The sequence below is a fragment of the Zalophus californianus genome, chromosome 15 (genome assembly GCF_009762305.2).
Source record: "Zalophus californianus isolate mZalCal1 chromosome 15, mZalCal1.pri.v2, whole genome shotgun sequence".
Lineage (NCBI taxonomy): Eukaryota > Metazoa > Chordata > Mammalia > Carnivora > Otariidae > Zalophus > Zalophus californianus.
This window is the reverse complement of record NC_045609.1, coordinates 45,786,536-45,812,280: the sequence shown is the minus strand read 5'-3', so window position 1 is coordinate 45,812,280 and position 25,745 is coordinate 45,786,536. Positions and strand designations below refer to the sequence as shown.

Below are 25,745 nucleotides of genomic sequence, written 5' to 3'. Positions count from 1 at the left end.
TGCAACTACTACCATTATCTAATTATAGAGCATTTTCATAACAAAATAGTATTTTTCAATGTATAAAATAAGATTGCAAAACCGACTATATGGAAATACAGCAATCAAATATTTTTCAACAGATAATTTGTGCCTCATTAGTACATTAAATAACAATATATAATAGAGTATGTAATAACTACTGTAATTTCAAAGTAGTGACGGGCATAGATGATATTCAAGTTATCTTCGACAACTATAATATGTGATATGAAAATATATGTGCTCTCCATTGGTGACCAAGCCCCAAGTACTGCTAATATTACTGTGGATTATTGCCTCATGCATACTGGAAGCAGATACTCATTTTCAGTTAGCTATCAGAAAAAGTAAAGACGTAATGCCTTCCCATCCAAGCTCACAGACCCCTTAATGTGGAGGAATCAATTTTCACAGAAGAGAGAGTAGGAAGAACACTTAGGAGGCCAGTGGCCATCCAGCAGGAGACAATGAGTGCTGGGAACCAGGCAAGACTGCATAAAGGGACGAGGGGTGACAGATTTGTGAAACAGTTCAGAGGTGGACTCCAAAAAACAATGAGATGGAGAGGGTACAGAAAAGATGAAAGATGGCATCAAGATTCCTTGCACTGCTCAGCGCATGGATAAAAACAAATGTTTTAAGGTTTTTAGAACCTGATACCTGAAATTCATTCTAGTTAAGATGACTCCATTTCTCCATGACTTTTATGAAGCAAAGGTGGTATCACTAACAAAGCAAGGAGCATAAGAGAAAAGGACAGATGGCATGAAAGCGGGATGAGTGCAAGAGAGGAAGACATAAGACCTGTTAGATTACAGCAAAACCCAACTCCAAGCAGCTCCATCCGGGGCTCCAATTCATCCACCAGACTTCCTGATCCCTCTTTGGCAATATTCCCAGCACGTGTGGAATCAACATTCAAACGGGTTCAAATTCTGACTCTGTCAACAATGAGTTCTGAGAACTCGTACATAACTTGTCTGGGCTTCATTCTTTGTCTATAATGTGGAGCTTTCCATGGAAAATACAAAGATCCCTGATATCCAAGTATTTATTTATCCCTGATTTATAATACAGAAATATGGAATTACTTAGATTCCAATTAAAATCATCTACTTCATGAAAACATTGTATTAACCTTTGATTTATATACTTAATCATTTCAATTTAATAATACTTAAGATAAATTTATGTCCTATCACATGTAATACCTCACTATAATGAGGAAAGAACAGACGTCTTCTCTAAAAGCACAATAGATAAAAAAATAAATAAAAATAAATAGAAGCACAATATATTGATCAGAAGAATGTTTCATGAGCTATAAGTACTTGTAAAAACAAAAACCTAATCAAATTGATTTATTCTTTCAGAAAAACAATTATAATATTCTCAAAGTACCAACTGATAACCATTCCCCTAAATCAAATTAAAAAGACTTAGAATATATGTTAGCTACCAACCTATGAAAAACAGGTCAATATAAATTCCTATATAAGTATAAAAAGAAAGAATTTGAAGTAACCTTTAAAGGTTCTCTAACTAGTTCAAGGTTCTCCTCTTTGTTCTACAAAAAACCTAAAGCTTCCCAGGGGTTCCATGTGATATTCTCCATCTAGAATTAGGTCTTAAGATTTTTCTGAAATGACTGAAACAGATCAGCCTTACTTGAATGTAAATCAGTCTTAAAACCAACTCTACCTACAACATTTATCTCCCCGATCCCTTGCAAAATATTTGCATACCATGTTATTTTCATGATTTCAAAACGTTCCTTACTCTTCTATTGTATTAACATCTATTAACTATGGTGAATTTTACTTACAACTCATTTAGCTCCATGGAAATATGCTCTCCAAGATGCGGCAATTTCAAATACTCCTAACAAAGGATAACACTTACACCTTTTAAAGAAATCCCCAAATTGGAAATTGACTTTTTACATTTTGTTGCTTCCAGTTTCCAGGCTGTTGCTAACCCACGCCCCTCTAAGAAGCACTTCTACTAATCAGACTGCAGCACCCATGCCCTCCTTTTGTCCTTGGCCTTGCAGAATCCAGTTACTGAGGTTTGATCTCACCTTCCCCCACCCTCCTTTGTAATATGGTCACGTTCATTTGTTAGTGGCATTTCTTTGGGGCTTCTCCCTCCACTGCATTTGGTTTACTGTGGATTTGGGAAGCAGCACTGTGATTCTCGGTGAGTCAAAGCTACGCAAAAAGATCCACTCAGAGAAGTGTTACTCCCTCCCCCTCAATGCTACCCTATTTCCATTCCCTCCTTCTTTCTGTCCCTTTTCCCACCCACTCTGTAGGTAACTCGTCTCTTTAGTTTCTGTTTTCTTTCCTGCATTTTTTTTTTGCACAAATGAGATACACATATATTTTATTACTCCCCTCTTTCTTATACAAAGCATGCTATGTATGCTTTGTTGAGCTTTGTGTTTTTCACATAACAGTATATCCTGGAAATCACTCCCTATCAGTTCACAGAGCTCTTTCTCATTCTTTTTCACGGCTGCATAGTATTTCACTGTGGAAATGTACCACAATGTAATCAGTTGTTCTGCTATGCAGGAGCAGTCCGATTTTTCCCAGTGTCTTGCAATTATAAGCACTTCCCTGAATAACCTTGTGCATATGTATTCTCACATTGCTGTAGCTTTTTCTAATATGCGTATATACTTTAAATACTAGGAAATTATTATATTTAAAATATGTCTTACACTCTTCAGACTGGACAGATGAGTAACTCCCAAGATTTAATAACTGACTGGTAAATGTTGATTGTAGTACTGTCTCACCAATCCAATGATCTTCATAAACAGTAACATCTGGAAAGGAGAAAAAAAAAGTTCTTCTGATCATGTCATAAATTCCTTCACACCGTAATTAACTTAGCAATCATAGCAAAATACTATGCATGTCTCTCACATGCCAGGCAACTAAAGTTCAAGTGGGTTAAATGATCTGCCTAAAGACACAAAATAATAAAATAGCAATAACAAAATTGCTTCTGTATATTTGAACAATATCAGTATGGAAGCTCACTACTCCACAAAGAATGGTTTAATGGCTTTTGTTTAAGTAAAAGAAATGTTCTAATGTCTATTTTGAGAAATTAAAAGCAAATCATTTAGAGCCAGGAAGCAAAGTAATGGTTCCAAAGCAGTAGTGCCTAGAAGAGCAAATAATATTTAGTATGCATTTACCCCTTCTGCTATAAACACATATGAATATAAGGCATTCTTAAAGGACTTCAATTATTTTTTCCCTCAAAAGCAATCTTCATCTCCAGATGTCAAAAGTGAAGGATTTGGGAGGTAAGGAACACTTTCCAATAGGAGAGCTCTATAATCTAAGATGCCTAGAGAAGAATCAGAGAGTGGAACTAAATATACCAACAGGTAGAAACAATTCCAAGTAGAGCAAAAACTGTAAGAGACAAAGACATATTGATCCCAGGCAGGATATAATCAGTGCATAAAATGCTAGAGGTATAAAGATATCCTAACAGCAGCAAATTTTTGAGATAATAAGAAGGATAAACAAGGATGCACGTATTCCAAGTACTTACTTCCAAATTGATACCCAGACCCTCTCCCCAGCTTCAAACCCATTTACCCATTTATCCACAACTGCAAAACAGACATTCCTGACTGGATATTCCATTGGCTCCCCAAACTCAGCATTGCTCAAACCTGCTCTTCTTCTCATATGACCCATCTCATTTATTGGCACTCTGGAACTCTCCAGGTAAATTCAAATGTGAAGTCATCCCTGGACTTCTACCTCTCCTTCCCCACCTTTGTCTCCAAACCCCCACCCGTTGGCTCTGCCTTTTAAGTCTCCCCATGGCCCTGCCAATACTGTTTTATATCATACATTCCCCTCTCTCCTAACAGGTCCCTTCCCACCTTCAGTCCATGTGTCACCCCGCGCTCCCCCCTCCGCCCCCGTGCTAATGAGTGATTTCTCAAGAACATTAATGCGATCCATTGACTGGTTTAAAAAGCATTCAGCAGCTCCCCACTGCCTGGACAGGAACAGCAAGCACAGCGTTCTAGACTTCTCATCATCTGACCATCAGGATGCCTGCTCTTCAGAAAGAAACAAGTAAGAGATTTCAAGGAGAGGCTTCAGAAAACTAGATTGTAAAACCTAGGTTGGGTTAGTGACTTGCTAATCAGTAGTGATAGGGTGGAGTAGAATTCTTGGCCCAGCCCTTGCCTCCTGGCTCTCCTGATTCCCTCTCACTGATATGCCCTAGAGCCTCTCCTGTTTGTTCTTGAAAATCTGTGGTTTTCCACAGTTCAGTGGCAGGTCCTCTTTGAACTCTGACCAACACTCTCCCTTAGACAGTCCTTACTTACAGCACCTCTTCATGATATTGCTACAAGTATAATGACAAAAGGTCAGCTATGTCACTGAACACAATGTGAGCTGGGATACATCTGCTGTGGAAACACGTTAAGTTTGGGGGTGTATGTCAGTAGACAGTATGAAATATCCAACGTGGAGATATAATAATGTACAATTGGATGCTGTTAATTAAAATGGGATTTTACCCATAAATTTCTATGTAAATACAATTTCAGTATTTAATTAGGACAATGGAAAAGTATAGATTTCACTTTTTTCTATTAAGTTTCCATCTGTCTCAAACAAAAGAAACCTATTCAGAAATTGGTGAATTAGATTACTTTTTTACTAAGGAAATAAGGCAAAACAGAAAAAAAAAACTAATTTTTTAAAAGGTGCTCATAGAAATAATCTAAATATCCTATAATAGGAAAATGGCTAAGTAAACAAGTCAAGTCACTTGATAGAAGGTTACCTAGTTGCTAACAACTGTATGGACACTAGGAAAAAACACAGGGATAGCAGGCTTGAGTTTCCATCTGCCAGGAAAAGTCTTCCTGTGAGGCTCACCCAGGGACAGTAATGGCCTTGGTAAAATAACCGTGGTCCAGGGCCCCGTCCTCTCCTGATAATCTGGGAATCTGATTTTGTCGGCACCCCAAAAATAGATTTCAGCCCTGCAACATAAGCTCCCATTAAACAAGTTAATGAGACAAACGAAAAACACAACACCATTTTTTAATTTACAATGAGACATTAATTACCACAGAAACAGCATTTGTAGCCGATTCTCATGTAGGCAGCTTTACACCTGGGAAGCCAAATCGTAAGCCAAGGGCTGCTTGGTGAGCACCGAATCAGAATAGAGGGAGCAATATGAACTGACTTAGCAACAAATAAGATGACGTTGCCAGTGGGACGAGCCTCTGCTAACCATGTCGGTTATAATCCCACATATCTCTTTATGAGAGCATGCACCTGAGACTCTTACCTAAGCACCTAAGGAATATTAGGCAAGGCTCTCAGTCCCCCAGCAAACCACTTGGTAGGAACCACCAATGACTGCCTTGATGTCTTCTTTTTCTAAGCTTCTAAGGCTCACCCCCTCTTCTCTACCACGTTCTTTCTTTAGGTAGGTTACTGAGCTTAATTAACTTCCTCCCAGTCTGGGACTCACCCTTAATATCATTGGTGCCTCTGCTCTAATACTGTGTATTTATTTTCAATTAATGAAGAACATGTAAAAAAAAATGTTAGATGTCTTATGTCAGAAAGAAGCAGGACAAAAACTCGATGCTCTTTATGATTACAACTATATAGTAAGAGTATGGGTTCTGGAGTCTAGGTGAGATCCTGGCTTTGCCACTTCCTAGATGTGTGAAACTGGGTACACTGCTTTACTTTTCTGGGTCTCCATTTACTCAAAGTGAAAAATGGGCTAATAATCAGTACCTTCTTTATATAGTTGTTGCAATGAATTGATATACATGTGAAGCGTAAAACAGGGTTGGACACAAAGTAAGTTCCCAATAAATATCAACTATTACATATGTATGTATACACATTTTAAGGAGCAGAGGGAAGATAACTAGAAGGTAACACTCCAAAACTCTACTGGAGGTGATATAAGGTTGCTTTAATATCAGCAGTTTTTCCTTCCCATATTCCCAAATGTGATAGTGTAATTTTAATAATTAAAAACACAATGGAAATTCTCTATCTGTTCCTCAATAAGAAGGTGATGTGCACAGCATCATTAGGGTTTAAGTAGTAGAAACGCTGTCCTTTGATCATAAGACTGCTAATATAGCTCAAGAAAACACTTAAAAATAAGATATATGTAGCCAAAACCACAAGGAAACAAAGAAAGAGCCTGATGATATGACCTGAATGCTAACATAGTGAATGAAACGGAGAAGCAATCAGGGAAGGCTTCTTCAAGGCCTCCCTCAAGGAGGGACAGAACTAAGAAGGGCTAGAGCAAAGGCCCAGAAATGGCAGGAACACGGGATACTGGGCGATGGTAAGGAGACAAACCTGGATAGGGGAAAGGGATCGATCATGCCGCCTCCCACAGAGGCAAAGGGTATAAGGCTAAAAGTGGGAGGTCAGGGAAGCCTACAGCTTGAAGCTACCACTACCCCATGATGGATCTTACCTGTGAGCAAAATTATATCTCCAGGAAACACTATAAGTGCCCAAAATGCTGCAGCCCTCCACAGAAAGACCTTCTTCTTAATTCCTGACTGGTCCGTTACCACAATTGTTCCTAAAGGCACTTTAGAGCCAGAATTTGGTCCAGATTTTATACTTATTTCTTTCACATGACATGGAGATAATACCATGACTAAACAACTATACTTCTGACTTTTAGAATCACAATTTTGTATTAATGATGTTTTTTTAATCCCCTTAAATTTAGACACATTCCTCTGGTCCATTGTTGCAGTAGGATCTCCTGCATCAGAGACCAACTTAATTTTCTTGGATGGTTGGAGGACTTTAGACAGAGCTTTGGAATGGCCCAACTTGTCTTCAGAGATCCAACTTCTTTTAACAGAACTTTTGTGGAAGGTATTTAGTTGGGAACACAGCATTCCTGAGCTATATGACTCGATACATACATCACTGGGTGGCAGTTTGTCTTCAAAATTGAAAAGAGCTTGAGATCCTCTATTTTCTTCGAGACTTTTCTCAGACTTCATGTGAGTGTCACTACTTTTTGCTTCAGGACAAACAGGACTAAAGAGTTCAAGGGAATGTGCTTGATTTTGTCCACTTTCACATCCTCCTGCGAAGTCATCATTAGGCTGAGTCAAATTATCTTCAAGTATTCTTATTTCCCTATGATTTGCCTTTGGTTCGCTTACAGGCCCTTTATTGATAAAATTCTGTCCTTTAGACTTCCTTTGAGATAAAAAAGCAACCTGGCTGGAGGTCATTATAGTAAGAAATTCAGTATTGGTAGATATTTTAAGGTCTGTGACCTTTCTAACAGCTTCGGACCTTGGCTTATCTTCTGTGTCAGAGGAAAAGAACTCCAGACCCTGGTTTTGTACCTCATGATGCTCTGTTGGCCCACACTTTGTTTCAATTGCTCCCAGCCCTACATTAATCTTTTCCATACTACAGACCAAATCTAGTGTAGCTGCACACTTATGATCTAACTGAAAGAAGTTTTTCTGAAAGTTCTCACCACATGTATTTGACTGATCTTTATGCTGTTCATCTGTAATTTTCTTATTTTCACTGAGAAGATTTTGAAACTTTTCTTCTTCCGTTAAATGCTGAACTTTGCCCTTAAACCCACATATTTGCACATTGGAGCTGGTTCTCTCTCTCACTCCTAAAGGGGGACTCTCCTGAGATTTTACAGTCTGTGTTTCAGAAATACAATCTATAGAGTCTTCTTTCACATGAACAGTTTCACCCATAGAGTTTGTTAAAAAGTGAGCATTCGGAAAATCTAGAGGGCCATTAGCTTCTAGAACTGAATTGTCTTCAAGAGTTTCATGCATGCAGTTTTCATCCCTCAGATGTAAAGAATGTTGGTGGTATAAAAGCTGAATCTTTTTCCAAGGGTTCTCGGTAGACATTAAAGAAGTTGGTTCTGGTGATACTGTCATGTTCAATGGACCAACTGGAGCACCCCAAAAAATGTGGACTTGAGATTCTCCACTCATAGTTTCTGAAAAAAATTAAAATGAGTATTTTGTCACTAGATTTTTTATACATTGATATTAACTTAATAATATGCCAAAAGCAAATGTTGTATAAACTATGAATCAAAAACATAATTAATAAAGGTTATTTATACTGGTATTCCACTTAACTACAAAATTCAAAAATATATAAGAAATCATAAGGAGAAATCAAAACTGCCACAAAAATCCTCACATACAGACTCTTTTCAATAAATTAAATGAGATACTTAAAAAAAAGACAAAAAAAAATAAAGCTAAGTATACTAACATCAAGTGACGTTTAATAAATTTAAATAACGAGTTAGCAGAGAAGGAAAAAGAAAGCACTGGTTTCATTATACTATCGTCACCTTTACTTTTCCTGTTTTCTTTACTCCAGAGATTATCTCAGTACCTTTGGGGCCTCCTTCCTTCAACTGTGAACCCCATTCCCAAGACCAAAATAAAAGGCCCCAACCGGAAGGGAGAGAAAATAAAAACTGAGACTTGAGGCTCTCTCTTCAAGCTGTAGAAGTGACCGTGTCATCGGTGCTCAGGCCCATGTTAGCACAACTAGTGACTCCTATACTTTTCAGTCTTCTCTGCAATACAAATAAAAAGATTAAGAGTAGTCATTCTGTAATATCTGGAGAAAAGGAATCTGTTGTGATTTAAACTTTTTGTCATTAACTGTGGCACCTGACATGAGCACATCTAAGCAAGCATCATATTTACGGAGATTAAAAATGAAGAATCAGGGAGCACCCTGGGTGGCTCAGTCGTTAGGCGTCTGCCTTCAGCTCAGGTCGTAATCCCAGGGTCCTGAGATTGAGCCCTACGTCGGGCTCCCTGCTCGGCGGGAAGCCTGCTTCTCCCTCTCCTACTCCCCCTGCCTGTGCTCCCTCTCTCGCTGTGTCTCTCTGTCAAATAAATAAATAAAATCTTTAAAAAAAAAATGAAGAATCACACACCTATTTACTCGATAATAACTGACTTTCAAAAGGAATTTATGAACCAGATCTGGTCCTAGAGCTTGCTGAGAGCTTTTTCACAGGGCTTCAGGGACAAAGAGACAGATAAGGCTCTTGGCCTAAACAAAACGAGAGGAAAACAGTGACTGTAAACTAATACTTTGAAAATAATGTACTAAATCCAACAGACTATAAACAGGAAGCGACCATCTGCTGGGGAAGGGAGCTGCTGCAGCTGAGAGCTTTCAAACAAAAGGAACAGCGGCTATACAAGGCAGAGTCAGGCAAAACCGTGGCATGACTAAGGACTTTTGATCAGAGCACAGGGTCCTTTGTAAAAAGGTAAGAAGTTTCTGCATCATGGAAAGTCCATTGGCAGTACAAGAAGTCTGGAAGTACACAGAAAGCGGGAACCATCAGGAAATGACAACTGTCATCTCCAGTCACTCTCATCATCCTTGAGGATTTGCTCCTTGTCACCTCCAAATCTAATAATTTCTCTGATTATAATTCTTGTGATTTCAGTCTCAATGTGGATGATCCTTCCAGTCCCCTGGCCTCTTGGCTCCTTGACCCACTCTCCTTCAGTGACTGTATTCTCCACCTTAACTCAGTTACCTGTTCTTAGAGTCACATACTCTCCCATTATCCATAACTGCACATCCTTCCCTAATTTTTTAAGCTTTCAGTGCTCTGATTAGTTTCTCCCATCTTCCTACTTAGTCCCTCTAAATGCACAACTTCAGCAACTCCTTGAACATGCGGACCTACGACTGATTGTAGGCACCACATCTTCACAGCTTCATTCTTCACTTCCCTCCTTAACCAGCTTCCATCCCATGGGCCAGTGTTAAAATCACTCTCTGGCATACATGGCTAATTCCACTGCTCTCCTCGCTGAACTCAAACACTGGTTGAATCACCACCTACCCTGCACCTGTAGCCCAATGACTGGAAGTAACTAGGAAAAAAAAAAAAAAACCTTTATCTGAAAACTAGTCTCATTTTAAGTTCATGACCACTAACCTCCAGCTGGTACCTCACAATCTATCTTTCCCTATCCACTCACTAAGCTAAGTCTCCCATACCTCTCCACTCTTTAAATCTGCAGCATCTCTTCCCCACTCCTCGAGTGCAGCTGGTGACCGTGCTACCATCTCCGTTTCCAAGCTCTCACCAACAGACCTACCAACCCAGCCCTGTTGTATTAGATACTGTGCTCACCTTCCTGTTACTATGGATGAACTGTCCATGCTTACAGGCGAAGCCTCCTTACTTAGACGTTAGATCTCTCACTCACTTTCTCTTCCTCAGGTTCCAACATTCCTCCCCTTCTCTCCTAGGTGATTGATTTCTCTCTCTGTATTGAAGAATCTCCATCAACATACAGACATGCTGTTATTTTTTTCATGTTGTTATTCCTCCGCTCCTTTGCCCCTCCAACCATTCTGCTCCCCTCTGCAGCCAAATTCCTTGAAAGAACTGTCTATACTCCCTCTTCTCCCATTCTCTCTTACACCCACTCCCATCAAGCTTTGGTCCCAACCACTCCACTGAAATGGCATATTTCAAGGTCCCCAGTAACCTCCACATGGCCATGCTGACTGAGTCAGTTCTCCGTTTTCAGCTTACTCAGCCTATTGGCAGCATTTGACACCACTGAACTCGCCCTCCTTGAACACTCTATTATTTGGCCTTAGGGATACTACACCCTCTTGGTTCTCATTCCACGTGGTACTACTTCACCAGGTGCTCTTTCTCAGTCTCCTCTGCTGGCTTCTCCTCATCTCCACAACTTCGTGCTCAAGGGCCAGTCCTTGAGTCTCTCTCTGGGCTCACTCCCTAGGTGACTTCACTCACTCCCAGCTCTGAATACCTTCTCTGCGTTAATGACTATCACATGTATACCTCCATCACAACCTCTCCTCTGAACTCCTGACTCCTTAACCAACTTTCTACTTACTCTTCATCGCCACAAAATGTCCAACAGGCAGCTGTGCAGAAAAGAGTTAACACAGCAGGCGTCGGACTATTGTCCTTAAAAAGGCTGGCTTGCAAGGTGGGCCCAGGCTGGCGTCTAGGAATTTAGATTCCAGGAGGATTCCCACCATTCTTTGATAAAAATGGCTCACCCTGCCTAAACTACCTATGTAAACAATGTGTGATGAACACTTGCTTTCTTTCTGAGAAACTGGAATTTTGGTATATGTTATGCAGATGATGGCCATGTGGCCAGAACTCCTTAGAGAAATGGCTGGTTTCAGGTCTGGAGCAAGAAATGTACAAGGTGAATGTGAAATATCTCGTCACACCAGAAAGTAAGAAAACTATCAGAGACTACCAGGAGGGTGTCAAAAGAATTCAGGAGCCAACTTAAAGAGGTTCCCACTGGCCAAAGTTGAGCAATCTGAGCATCATTTGGAATGATTACTATAATAGATTGGAACACACCAAATTTGTTTAAACCCATGAGTTCATAAAGATAACTGAAACAAACTCAGTGATGACCTTGGGAGGATACTGGCAACAAAGTAATTGCTTTAAAAGCTGGTGAATGAAAGGAAAGAATTTTATCCTTTCTTTCTTTACTAACAGTATCTCAAGAAGACCAGCTATTTGAAGAGAAAAAAGCTCTCTTTACAGAGGTATCCTGCTGATAAACAAACAAAAAAGAAATGACAGAATAGCACCATTTTGCAACTCCTGATGAATGAGTGGATTTTTCTGACAATAATCATTAATGACTGCTAACATCACAAGGTAGATGTTGTATGGGAAAACAGAGGGAATCTGTAGGCTGAGATCAATTATAATGTATGAACCTTATTAGATTCTGATTTGAAGACACAAATGTAAAAATATTACAAAACTACTAGAGAAACTAAATTTAATAACATTAAGGGATTGTTTTTATTTTTTAGTGAGATAATGCTACCAAGGCCATATATGAAAGAGTTAGTGCTGGAGATGCATGAGTGTCTGCAGATAAGACAGGGTGACATCTCAGATTCCTTTAGAACCCTGGGAAGGGAAATGGAGTAAGGTTGTAGGTAAAACAAGAAGGGCCATGCGTTGATCAGGGTGACAAAACACATAGAGGTTCACTGCACTAATCACTCTGCTTTCATACATGCTTTAAATATCCTATAATACAAGTCTTCTCTTTGCTGTTCTTAAGAAATACTGTTCATACTCACAGGACCGCAGAAAGATTTAAGCAGTCTAACGATAGCCAAGATTGAGGAACTCTTACACTGCTGGTAGAATAGTAAGTTGGCATTCCACTTTGAAGAACAATTTGGTAAAGCTGAAGATGCACATACCACATAACCAAATAATTCCACTTCCAAGTTTCTGCCCTGGAGAACTCAGGGGGTTTTATTTATACATATACATATACATATACATATACATGTATATATACACAAGAAAACATGTACAAGAATGATCATGGAGACTTTTTAAGCAAAAGTTTAGAATCTAAAAGTCCATGAAGAGGAGAATGGATCCATCATGGAATATTCAGAGAAAGATTACCATGTGGCAGCAAAAAAAAGTAACCAAGAGTTACATGTCAATATGGATACATCTTCCAAATACAATTTTTTTTTAAGTAGGCTCCATGCCCAGTGCTGGGCTTGAACTCATGACCCTGAGATCAAGACCTGAACTGAGATCAACAATCAAATGCTCAACCAACTGAGTCACCCAGGCTCCCCACAAATACAATTTTACATGAAAAAAAACAATTTGTAAATAAAATATTTTTTAAGAAGGGGGGGTGCCTGGGTGGCTCAGTCGGTTAAATGTCTGGCTTCAGCTCAGGTCATGATCCCAGGGTCCTGGGATCAAGCCCCACATCAGGCTCCTTACTCAGTAGGGAGACTGCTTCTCCCTCTCCCACTCCCCTTGCTTGTGTTCCCTCTCTTGCTGTGTCTCTCTCTCTCTCTGTCAAATAAATAAATCTTTACAAAAAAATTTTTTATAATTTGAGTATAGTTGACATACAATGTTACATTAATTTCAGGTGTACAACTCAGTGATTCTGATTTGACAAGTTTATACATTATGCTATGTTCACCACAAGTGTAGCTGTCAGTATTAAATTATGATATACTGAATTTTTAAATATGCCTGAGAATAATACACCAAATTCAGGACTGTGGTTACCTTCAGGAGGGAGGAATGAGGTAAAGGTACACAAGGACTTGAACTGTACTGAACATGCTTTTTTTTTTTTTAATGAGGTGTGGTTAAAGAAGTGTTCCTTATATTGTTCAGATATATTTTATTTTTTTTAAAGATTTTATTTATTTATTCATTTGACAGAGAGAGAGAGAGAGAGAGGAAACACAAGCAGGGGGAGTGGGAGAGGGAGAAGCAGACTTCCTGCCGGGCAGGGAGCCTGATGCGGAGCTCAATCCCAGGACCCCAAGATCATGACCTGAGCCGAAGGCAGACACTTAACAACTGAGCCACCCAGTAGTTCCCAGATATATTTTATAATATAAAAAAATCCTAGAAAGAAAAACATTAAGAAGCAACATTAAAGATGATTTTTAAAATTTTTCTATATTTTAAAAGTTTTATTGTGATGAATAACGAATATGTGTTATTTTCATAATAATCATATCTTTTTTGTTTGGTAATCAGGCTTTTCTTTCACAATCTCCAAACTGAAGATGATGGTCCAATAGTTGTAGAACAATGGACCTAAATCTAAAACTGCAGAGTTAAGAGTTGAGCACAATGATGGCAGTTAGTAATGTGTTAGCAACTAAACAAAGATATACTGCAATTTTCAAGGTTTATAATAGTGAATTATTACTATGGAAACAAAATTACAGCAAGCTTAGGTGTCAAGTTTTGACAGATAAAAGAGGACTAAGCCTCACTAATTACCTTCCTCACAGAATAATCTGCATAAGGTCTAGTGGATCAATCAACATTTGACTACTTATATGTCATTGTTAAATTGGCCACTAGGGGGCTCCCAAATAGCACAGCCAAAACCTTCAAGTTGTAAAGATGTATTAAAATCAAGCAGAAGAGGGAGAAATAAAATATGCTGACATGCAGGTGAGAATACTTATATTCAAATCAAATGCATAAAATTACTATGATAATGACCTTCCCTCTCTCAAATCTCTAGGTTTCTCTCCAATGGTTTCTTAAAACAAAAAAAAAAACAAAAAACAAAAAAAAACTTCTATGGCACCTGGGTGGCTCAGTCGGTTAAGTGTCTGCTTTCAGCTCAGGTCATGATCCAGGGCTCTTGGGATCGAGCCCCGTGTCAGGCTCCCTGCTCAATGGGGAATGTGTTTCTCCCTCTCCCTCTGCTGCTCCCCCTGCTCATTCGCTCTCGCAAACTCTCAAATAAAAATCTTTTTTGAAAAAAAAGAAAACTTCTACGTTGTTTCTTTGTTCTTAATTCTCATTTATTCTTCAACTCACTTAAATATGGCTCTTACTCCAATCATTTTGCTATAACGCTTTTTACTATGAAAACCAATGCCCTTTACTAGCCAAATCCAAAGGTCAGTTTTTGATCTTTATCTTACTGCCATTTCAAACTTTTTATAAGTTCCTTTTTCCTGAAATGTTCTTTTTCGATTCTGTGAGAGCATCAGATTGGAATGACTTTGTGCTTAAGGGACAGACAATTGTTGGTTTATTCATTCAATCCTTCATATAACAAATACTTAATACTATGTGCTGGGCATTATGCTAGGTAATGGGAAGTCAGCCACGACAACAAGGAGCTTTAAGGAGCTTATAGTGTAATGGGAGTGATAAAATGACAATTATAAAATAGTGATATTGAGCTGCCACAGGATTAAATGCAGGGGTGTCCCCAGAAGGCAGGGGCAACCAACCAAAGCAGGACTGCCCATTATCTGCATTTTTCCTAGGCTCTTTGGATTACAGTTAGTGACAAATTTAAATTTAAATAAATTCAGAAAAAAAGGAGTACAATACAGCCCCCAAGTCCCCCTCCTCCACACCCCAGCACAGGAGCCAGGAAAGCAGCTTCAGTTGCCTTATCCAAGAGACACACGTGCTACAGGAAGTCTCGAGAACGTTTACAGAGACTCTAAGACACTCACTGCTTCTGTGTCCTCACTTAACCTTTCCTCCTGAATGTCCTACAATAGGACTTCTATTTCTTACCTCTGTTGAGACAACAGTGAAGTGCAAATCATCAAATAAGTACCCACAGTACTGGACGACTCTAATTGTAAAACTCTCTTCCCTCTGTTTCTGGAATGCTTGCTATGCTTTCCTATTTCCTCTACCTCTCTGGTTCTTCTTTCTCTCTTTCTTCTTGGACCACTTCTTCTTTTCACTCCACACAACACTGCAGAATTTCATCCCGTCTCATTCATTTAACTACAAAATATCCAATTATGCTTTACCAATTTATATTTAACCAACCACATGCCCTAATGTCAGACATACTTCTAATCTTACTATATTTGATAAAATCACAGTAAATAAAAAAGCAATATTCTATTTAGCCTCTTTCTTGGAAGGGAAAATCTGACCAAATGACGCTGTATCCAGACTGGATTATACAGCCCTTGGACTTAACTCTAGTATGGTTTATAGTTACAAGGTCATGAGGCCATAGGTCCCCAAGATTCAGAGCCCTAGGTGCCCTCCGGGCAGGGGAAGATGGGAAAGCACACAGGGGTGACAAAGGACATCTTGAGAGTTCAGAGAAGATTTCCCAGGACAAGAGATGTCTGAGATGAATCAGTTCTATAAAACACAAGGTTATCTGTCCCTAATAATTATTTCAGTATGCCTTTACTTGTCTAAATGTACACTTCCTGTAAGTGTGGAACTTCCCCCACACACACCAAAAAATGGACTAGAAAGTATGGTCCTGTTAATTTAAAAAAGAGGAATTTTTTTTTTTAAAAAAAAGAGGAATTTTTTTGAAGGTCTTTATATCTAAGACTGCTGCTACAAAATCCTATAATTGACAGGAGTTGTGAATGTGTGAACAGGGGAATAGGATGTGGTGAGGGCAGGGGGAAACAAAATATTTATCAAGCATATAGACAACTGATAAATTGCAATGATTCTAGGATATGTTTGGGGTATACTCAGAGGGTTAAGGCTCATTAAGATACCAGATGAAACTTGCAAGTACATATCCATTACCGTAGTTAATAATTAGCCAATTTCTCAACCTGCAGAAGGCCACTTCAGTCAGAAAGACCAATACAGCCATAACCCTTTATCTTTAGAGTGGTCAGAGTCTGATGAATGGGTCAAAGATTTATAAAACAGGATGAACTGTATCAGCAAGTTTTGTCTTTGCAGAACACTGCAACTAAAAATGCTTATTACAAAATATATGTGGTTAAAAGAGTGCTTTCTCCGCCTTATAAAACTCACTGTTTTAATGCCTTTCCATGTCCATTTTACCAAAAACGCTAAGCATCATAAAGTTATTCAATAGCATTAAATGACAAAATGAAGAGGCAAGACAGGGTTGTGATGAGAAGCATGGGTTTCAGAGTAGGATAGATACGGGTCACGGCTCTGCAACTTACTAAAAATGTAAACTTGAAATTGTAGAAGGTAGGTGATAGTTACACGGGGCTCATAATTACTATTCTTGCTACTTTTGTAGATATCTGAAAACTATAATAAAAAGTTAAATCTCAGGCGCCTGGGTGGCTCAGTTGGTTAAGCGACTGCCTTCGGCTCAGGTCATGATCCTGGAGTCCTGGGATCGAGTCCCACATCAGGCTCCCTACTCAGCGGGGAGTCTGCTTCTCCCTCGGACCCTCCCCGCTCTCATGCTCTCTCTCTCTATCTCATTCTCTCTCTCAGATAAATAAATAAAATCTTTAAAAAAAAGTTAAATCTCTTTACATGTCAAATGAGAATTAAGTTTCTTGATCTGTCCTTTGAGAATAACATCATGCCCCGTCTTACAGTATTGTTGTGAGATGGGCACACGGTACTCCCTCAGTAAATGTTAGTCTCAAACCTCGGAAATTCTACACACACATACTTGGTAAGACAAACAAAAACCAACCCGTGGTGTTTCCTCCAAAGTTTTGCTTTTTCTGTGTATTTTTACATAGTTATAACCATAAAATTGAAATAATTTTGTATTCTGCTTCAATGGTTTTATAGGGCCATGCTTTTATGTCAATCTACAATCTTCCTAATCATTTTTAGTGCTCACTTAATACTCTAATGATGAATCTAATTTAGTTAACCATTACTCTCCAATTCATTAATTTGTTTCTAACTTGTCATTAGTATAGCCCTTGCTGCAATAAATGATTTGGGGCGTTCAACATCACTTTTCAATTATTTTCTGGTAGTAAACTCCCAGGTATGGGATTATTGGGTCAAAGATATGTCCATTGTTACGGCTCTTAATATGTATTATCGTGTTGTTTCCAAAAGAACTGAACAGTTTATAATGCCACAGATGACAACTGAGAGTTCCAGCTTGACACAACTTTGTTAGCACCTGAAAAAATAATTTTACTAGTAAGGGTACTGAGCTACTTTACTGCTGTTATATTTGCATTTCCCTAGATATGTCTGAATAGAAAAGAAACCAGTGAATTTTAAATTACATTTGGATGAATATCCTTAATATATGAGGAGTTTGCAAGCACGTGCACAAACGGGCACACAAAGTAATAAACAAAATGGGGTAAGAAGGTAAGCAGGTATATAGCACAGAAAAAATACATGGTTAAAAACAAAGAAAACATATGTCTTCCTAATAACATGAAAGAAAAATTAATAAGTTAGTGAGAAAACATTTCTACCTATCAAACTAGCAAAGATTCATTTCAAGGTTACAAGGGTGCAGGGAAATGACTTCTACCCATAGGGGTTTAAACTAGTAAAGCCTCTCTGGAGGGCAATATGGCAATGTATGTCAAAAGTCTTAAAATTCTGCATCCCTTGGCCCCACAATTATACTCCTAAGAGTTTAACCTCAAGGAAGAAACATCATATACACTCTCACTGACTTAGCTACAAGGATATTCATAGCAGTATTGTGTAAAATGTTAAAAAAAAAAAAAAAAAGGAGGACAAAGTACATCCATTGAGGTCTGTTAAATAAGTTATGGCACAGCCATACAAAGGCAAACTACACAGCCACTAAAAATCATAAAGATATATAATATCACAAAAAAATGTCCTCTATATATAAAACAAGGAGACTATAAAAAATTATATATGGAAAGGTTGTATTTTATATTTTAAAACACTGTATTCTGGGGCACCTGGGTGGCTCAGTCATTAAGCGTCTACCTTTGGCTCAGGTCATGATCCCAGGGTCCTGGGATCGAGCCCCGCATCGGACTCCCTTCTCCGCGGGAAGCCTGCTTCTCCCTCTCCCACTCACCCTGCTTGTGCGCTCTCTCTCTCTTTCTGTCTCTCTCTCTGTCAGATAAATAAATAAAATCTAAAAATTAAAAATTAAAAATAAAACACTATATTCAGTTTACCACTATTTACATTGAAGTTAGAAACCATTTCCCCTCCTATGTAAGAAAAATATGTGTTCTCCATGGTAACTGATACAAGTAGTGGCAAAAAAGAAATAGCTCTTTTATGCTTTAACCTCATTGAATCAGTCCAGTCTATTATCTTACGTGCTAAGAAGTGACATAGAGTACTGCTAACCCCCCTTATTATGTACATTCACACTGATCTCTACTCTTAAGAGTCACCAATAGGCACTAAATGCTAGTACCTGAATTTCCCATTTAAAATGACAGAACAGTGCCACACTTTATGTGACCTAAAAAAGGATAAAAGATATTATTTGTCCTAAAAACAAAAGCAACTGAGGTTTAAAGCTACTCCTCGTTTTTGTAACTAAACTAACAGCTACTCAGGCAAACCCGGGAGCAGACAACCAATTCCTTAAATCTCCTTGCATGACTTTGATTTCCTTTGCAACGCACTAGTTTTCAAGTGAGGAACATCATCACGGTCCCACTGCCACCTCATGTTGGTGCAGTGCAAGTGAGCCTCCTTAGTCTTGCATGCAACACGGTGGGAATGTCTCCTTCCCACACCCTACTGCAGGCAAGCGCCTTTCTCCCAGTGAAGTCCCAGCATTTAAACAGGAAGCGAGCCTTAATCTAGCTGCTTTTTTACCACCAGAATATAGTGACTAGACACTTGGATTTGCCCAGAAGAGTCTTAGTTTAAGCGTGCTATCCTGGTGGCCTGGTCAGTCAGTTTCCCTTTCCACTCTTCAAATGTCTCAGTTTAGAGACACATTATATAGTCACCAAGTTAAAAGAACCACACAAATACATGAATAAATGTTCTCCTAGTGAAGAGTGTGCCTCTTAATACATTTTATCAGAAACATTATAATAATAGGAACAATTTAAGGGAGAAAGGAAACATTCTGTTCAGTTTTCCTGTATAATGTTTTTAAAGATTTTTCATTTATTTATTTTGAGAGAGAGAGCACAAGCAGTAGGGAAGGAGCAGAGGAAGAGAGAGAGGCAGACTCCCCACTGAGCAGGGAGCCCCAATGCAGGGCTCGTGCCAGAACCTCAAGATCACGACCTGAGCCCGAGGCAGACATTTAACCTCTTGAGGAACCCAGGCGCCCCTCCTCTACAATTTTTTAAATAATGAAATACTAATGGAAATAAGGTTGAACAGTATCTGAAAATTACAACATGCATTTGAGAATCTCACAATGGAGATAAGAATTAAATGACATAGAGACGAGAATTAACGTGTTTGGCAACCAAGGGGGAAAAAAGAACCTGGCCATCAGGTTCTGCAGACAGGTACTTATGAAACTCTGCAGTATTAAACCTTTTGGATTCCGGGCCCCTGGGTGGCTCAGTTAAGCATCTGCCTTCGGCTCAGGTCATGATCCCAGGGTCCGGGGATCGAGTCCCACATGGGGCTCCTTGCTGAGCAGGGAGCCTGCTTCTCCCTCTGCCTGCCACTCCCCCTGCTTGTGCTCTCTCTCTCTCTGACAAATAAATAAATAAATACATACATACATAAAATCTATCTTAAAAAAAAAATAAACGTTTTGGATCCAGTCTTCTTGGAAAATATCTCAGACAGCAAGATGTCAACTTGTCCAAGGCTCACGCTTTCTAAGGAATTCCAGTCAAATCCTAAAATATCACACTCTGCTTCTCCCCCACCCACACACCACGTAATAGCAAAACGACCAAACTTTAAGAGAGGTAATCATGATCTCTAAGCATAAGCTGGGCTCCAGAGGTCTGCCTGACAACCCCTGGGCTTGCTACCATCTCCACCCATTCCCTAAAAAAATATGAAAAACAAAACAAACAAGCCAAGGGAGAAAAAAAACCTTTGCAGCCTAAGCCCTGACATTCCTTTGTAAAAAGTCACACTCAGCCAAAGGGGACTCCATCCTTCCAGTTCCTTAAGCCAAAAAGCTTGGCGTTCTCACTGATTGCTTTCTTTTTCTCTTAACTCATCAAATCCCTTTAGCCCCCCCTTTAAGATTCCTTTAAAATTTGGCTACTTTTCTCCCCCTTCACCTGCTACCGCCCTAGTGCAAACAACCATGGTCTGGATGACTGGCAACAGCCTCCTAGCTGCTTTCCCTGTTCCCCACTCGGAACACTTGGCCCGGGTCACACAGCCTGGAGGTCATGGAGCAGGGACTGGAGGCAGGATGTCAGAGCCTACGCTCCTCACCACTGCTCCAAACTGCCCTCTGCTTTTCTGTCTTTGCACATCTGTGCAGCTAGAACCCTGCCACTGAGTCACAAAGTATCCTCACAGAGCACTGGCTTATCCAAAGAGGTGTGACAAGAACAAAACTTCAGTATAAAGAAGCTTCACTATCAAAGAATTCCACTGGGAAGTTTCACTACAAACTTCATAATGAGGTGAATAATAAATGGCTTCTAAGAAAACATCTCCTTTATTTATTTTTAAAGATTTTATTTATTTAGTCATGAGAGACAGAGAGAGAGAGGCCAAGGGAGAAGCAGGCTCCACAAGGAGCAGGGAGCAGAACTTGATCTCAGGACCCCAGGATCATGACCCAAGCTGAAGGTAGACGTTTAACCATCTGAGCCACCCAGGCGCCCTGAACACATCGCTTTTAATCCCTTGCTTCCTTACTATCTGACCCATTTTGTCTCTCCCTCCTTCCCCTCCCTCCCTTTCTCTCTCTCTCTCTCTCCCCTTCTCTACCCTCCCCCCAACCAGGTATCTCCCTCTCATTCTCTCCCCCTCTTCTCTCTCTCCTCTCTCTGTCGCTTCTCACTTTAATGAGCTGGCAGTGAGAGGCTAAGCTTCCAAGAAATTAAATATTCAAATTTTAAAACCTGTTGCTCAGCAATTGAAACAGAAAGTAAATGTTAACAAAGTACAGATGACAGAGCTACCTACCTGACCTAACCTTCCACTTTCTCCCTTTCACCTTCAATATCTTTAAGTGCGGGGCACCTGGGTAGCTCATCAGTTAAGCATCTGCCTTCGGCTCAGGTCAGGATCACAGGGGCCTGGGGTTGAGTCCCAGGTCAGCATCATCATCATCAACATCATCGGGCTCCTTGCTCAGCAGGGAGCTTGCTTCTCCCTCTGCCTGCAGCTCTCCCTACTTATGCTCTGTCTCTCTCTGACAAATAAATAAAATCTTTTTAAAATAGTAATAATATCTTAAAGCACCTAGGAGCACTTGCATTAACATTCTTCCCCTAGACTCCTGTTTACTAGTTTTTAAATTTTTTAAATTTAAAATGTTTGTAATTAAACATTCAATAATAGGCACAGGTCTTAAGAGTCCTGTCCAATGACTATTCACGACTATCTGCACCCATGTAGCCATCAGCCAAAACAAGACACGGCACATTTGCATGGACCTCAGGAAGTTCCCTCCTGTTCTTTCCTCAACACGGTCCCTCCCTCTCTCCAACCTACAATTATTTTCTGATTTCTATCAGTGTAGAATAGTTTTGCCTTTTCTTGGACTTCATAAAACCCATATAGTATATGTTCATTTACGTCTAGTTTCTTTGACTTCACACAGGGGTTTTGAGACTCATCTGTGTTGCTGCATGTATCAGTTGTTGGGAACTGTGAACAACAATTTATCCATATTCCTGTAGATGGACATTTCAGTTGTTTCCAACTTTTAGCTATTATGAATAAGGCTGCACTTTTGAATAATAAATTTGTGGACACATGTTTTCCTTTTTCTTCATTAAATACCTAGGAGTAGAACTGACAAATCAGAGGATAGATATGTGTTTAATTTCATTAGAAATTGCCAAACGCCTCTCCAAAGTAGCTGTGCCATTTTGCACAATCACCAGCAGTGTATGGTTCCAGTTGCATCACAGCATCCCCCATACTAAGTATACTTAGTCTTTCTCTTGTTAGTTATTCTAGAGGGTGTGAAATGGTATCTCGTTGTGAGTTTACGTGGTGAGTTTACGGTGCATTACTCCCCTGCTGACTAAGTGATGCTGAGTGTCTTTGCAAGTGTTTACTGACCATTAGTATGTCCTCCTTTGGAAAGTCATGGCTTTTTCTCATTTTGTTACTGGACTGCTCCTCTTTTGCTCATTTTGCTCTTGGGTTTTTGCAATTCTTTATATCCCCTAGATACAAGTCCTTTGACACAAAAAAGTGGTAGAAATATTTTTCCCCCACTCAATTATTTGATGCTGGACATTTTAATTGCTGGGTGTTGGTTTTTACTGTATTCATTTAAAGAGTGATGGATTCAGTTTTGGCACACGGTTGAGTTACTTACAATTCATTTGATACTTTCCAAACATGCTTCTGAGCTTTGTTAGGGTGGATTTAGAGGTGGCTTCAGTCTATGGCTAATTTAACCCCACCCCAAGATGTCCAGCCAATGCCCATGTATGAAACAGTCCTTGATGCCAAGTAGAAACACACACTATTCCAAGCTCTGTGTGAGCTCCTGGAATTATTCAGCATGCTGATTTCCAGTGTGGCTTTCCCCAGCATTGTGGGGTTTCATACTTTGCATATGCAGATGAGTATTCAACAAAAGATTCTAGAGGACCCTTCTATAGTTCTCCTAGTTCTATGGATTTCTGTGTAGTACCCTCTGCTCCAGTTTTTTATCCCACAAATTCTAGGTGCTTTAGCTTCTCTAAACTCTCCTGGGCTCTATCTGGGGTTCCCTACTCTGCTGCAATCCAGAAAGTGCCTACAGGCAGTGTGCTGGGGCACCTACAGTGCTCACGTCATTTCTTTCAAGGATTGCCATCCTGCACTGACTGTTTTCCAATGTCTGAAAGCAGCTGTTTCATATATTTTAATCCTATTTTTCAGTTTATAATAGGAGAGCAATTTTCAAGGCAGTTAATCCTACACAGGAAGATGTACCACTTTTATAGCATCCCTCTTTGTGTTATTTTTTAGTGGTTGTTCTAGAGATTAAAATATGCACCTTGAAGTTACTGCAGTCTACACACAAATAAAAGCACACTAATTCAGTGTACAAAATTTATGACAGCATAATTCCATTTCCCTCTTCTGGCATTCTCATGGTATTTTATTCTATTTCTATATAAGCTGTAAACCCCACATGTTAATATTTCTGCTTTAAATACCCAATAGTCTGCCTGTATCTATTACACATGAAGGTACCAGAAAGTTTTCCTGCATATTGGTAAAAGTATTTACCATTCCTGGTGTTCTTCATTCTTTTCATTCCAAGGTTCCATCTGGTCTTTTTATCTTTACCTTGTGGAACATTTTTTAGCATCTCTTGGCAGTTCACATCTGCTAGAGACAAATTCTTTCACCTTTTAATCTGTGTGAAAATATCTTTGATTTACCTTGATTTTTGTAGACTTCCTGCTCGAGATAGAATTCTAGGCTGACAGGGTGTTTTTTGTTTTGTTTCCTTCAGCACTTTTGTGGATGTCATTCCCTTGTCTTCAAGCCTCTAGTTCTTTCTGGTGGGTATTTAGCCGTAATTCATACTGTTATTCCCATGTATTTACTGTGTCTTTTATTCACGTGCTTGTGAGATCAACTCTTCAGTCTTCAGCAGTTTGATAATGATGTGCGTAAGTCTGGGATTTTTGTTGTTGTTGATTCCTTGGTTTCTTTTTGTTTTGTTTTGTATTTAACTTACTTGGGGCTTGCTGAACTCTCGATTCTGTGAATTGAGGGCTTTCATCATCAACTTTAGAAGTTCTTGACCATGGTCTCTTCATGAATGTCTTCTGCCACTTCTCTCCTCTTTCGAAAACTCCAAGCACACATACACCAGACTGACATTATCCCACAGGTGGTGGAGCTCTTTGCTCCCTCTCCCCTCCTCTCTGCTCTCTCGTTTGTCATGTTGGAATGTGCCATGGACAGGGCTCCAGGTTCACTGATCCTTTCTTCTGACATGTGAAGAAGCTGTTAAGCCCATGTGTAAGCCCAATCTTCACTTCTAATATTGTAGTTTTCATTTCTAGAATTTCTATTTGGTTCCATGGTAGAGTTTCCATGACTCTGCTAAAAATTCCCATCTGCTCATGCATGTTGTCCACCTTTACCAGTAGATCCACTAGCATTCTTTTTTTCATAGTTTTCTTTAAGTCCCTGTCTGATCATTCCACCACCTGGGTTACCTCTGGGTCTCCCTCTCCTGCCTGTTTCCTCTCCTGATATTTGGTCACATTTTCCTGCTTTTTCTTGTGCCTTCTAATTTTTTATTATAAGCCAGATATTCTTTATAAAAATACATTCATGGGGCGCCTAGGTGGCTCAGTCGTTAAGCATCTGCCTTTAGCTCAGGTCATGGTCCCAGGGTCCTGGGATCAAGCCCCACATTGTGCCCCCTGCTCCGCGGGAAGCCTGCTTCTCCCTCTCCCACTCCCCCTGCTTATGTTCCCTCTCTCGCTGTGTCTCTCTCTGTCAAATAAATAAATAAAATCTTAAAAATAAATACATAAATAAATAAAATAAATAAAAACACATTCATGATTGAAGTAAGTAATATTTCACTTCTTGAAAGAGACATGACCCTTCTGTCAGGCCACTGGAATGGGGTCTGAGTCAGTCTCATCTGTCATTAATCTGGGTCTGGGCTTTGGTGCAGCTTTAGTTTGATGCAGTCTATGACTGGCTTCAAATATTTAGAGGGTGGGAATCAGGACTTTTGCTAGAGCAGGGTCTGGGATCCAAGCCCAGATAGGATTCCAGAGACCTGCCTATGTTTCACAGCCAAGCCATGGGCTTTCAAAACCATGGGAGGGCTTTATATGTACACTGTGACTGAATAATTAAGTAAACAGATGGCAGATGGTGTGAGCCAGGTTTCTCACTATGAGAGTAAGAGTTTACAGATAAACAAGGGGAGGAATTTCGAATGTTCTAAGTGGCAATGGATTCGAGTTGGACATGTCAGTATGAACTCATATTTAGCTTAATATAGATATAGGTGGGTATACAAAGAAATGTTTATAGATATGTGTATATATACAGATTAGTAAATGCACATATATTTCCTGGCTCTGTCAGCTGAGAGGGCCTACAAGCACAACACCCCAGGAGCAACAAGCACATCTAACACCTTGATCTTGGTTTCCCCATTCTCTAATAAAAGGAACCAGGGCTCCTTGGAGAAATGGCTGACTGAAGGACTATGGCAGGAAATATACAAATAAACCTGGAGCATCACATAGTGCCAAAAGTAAGAAAGTGCTCTC

General features: G+C 39.6%; 1 protein-coding gene across 8 annotated transcripts in view; it reads right to left on the bottom strand.

The window, feature by feature from the left end:
• Nucleotides 1-25,745, bottom strand: part of SHLD2 (shieldin complex subunit 2) — a 91,975-nt gene that overhangs the window by 31,676 nt on the left and 34,554 nt on the right. For 5 of the 8 annotated variants that reach the window (XM_027593128.2, XM_027593085.2, XM_035724117.1 and 2 more), the window contains exons 3-4: nt 6,541-8,070; nt 2,747-2,854 (exon numbers count right to left, since the gene is read on the bottom strand). In XM_027593128.2, coding sequence (XP_027448929.2) covers nt 2,747-2,854; nt 6,541-8,065 — 1,633 coding nt within the window. In that variant the 5' untranslated portion in view covers nt 8,066-8,070. Of the gene's footprint in view, nt 1-2,746; nt 2,855-6,540; nt 8,071-8,436; nt 8,668-25,745 lie in introns of all 8 variants that reach the window. The other 3 variants (XM_027593121.2, XM_035724118.1, XM_027593112.2) reach the window with 1 other exon arrangement.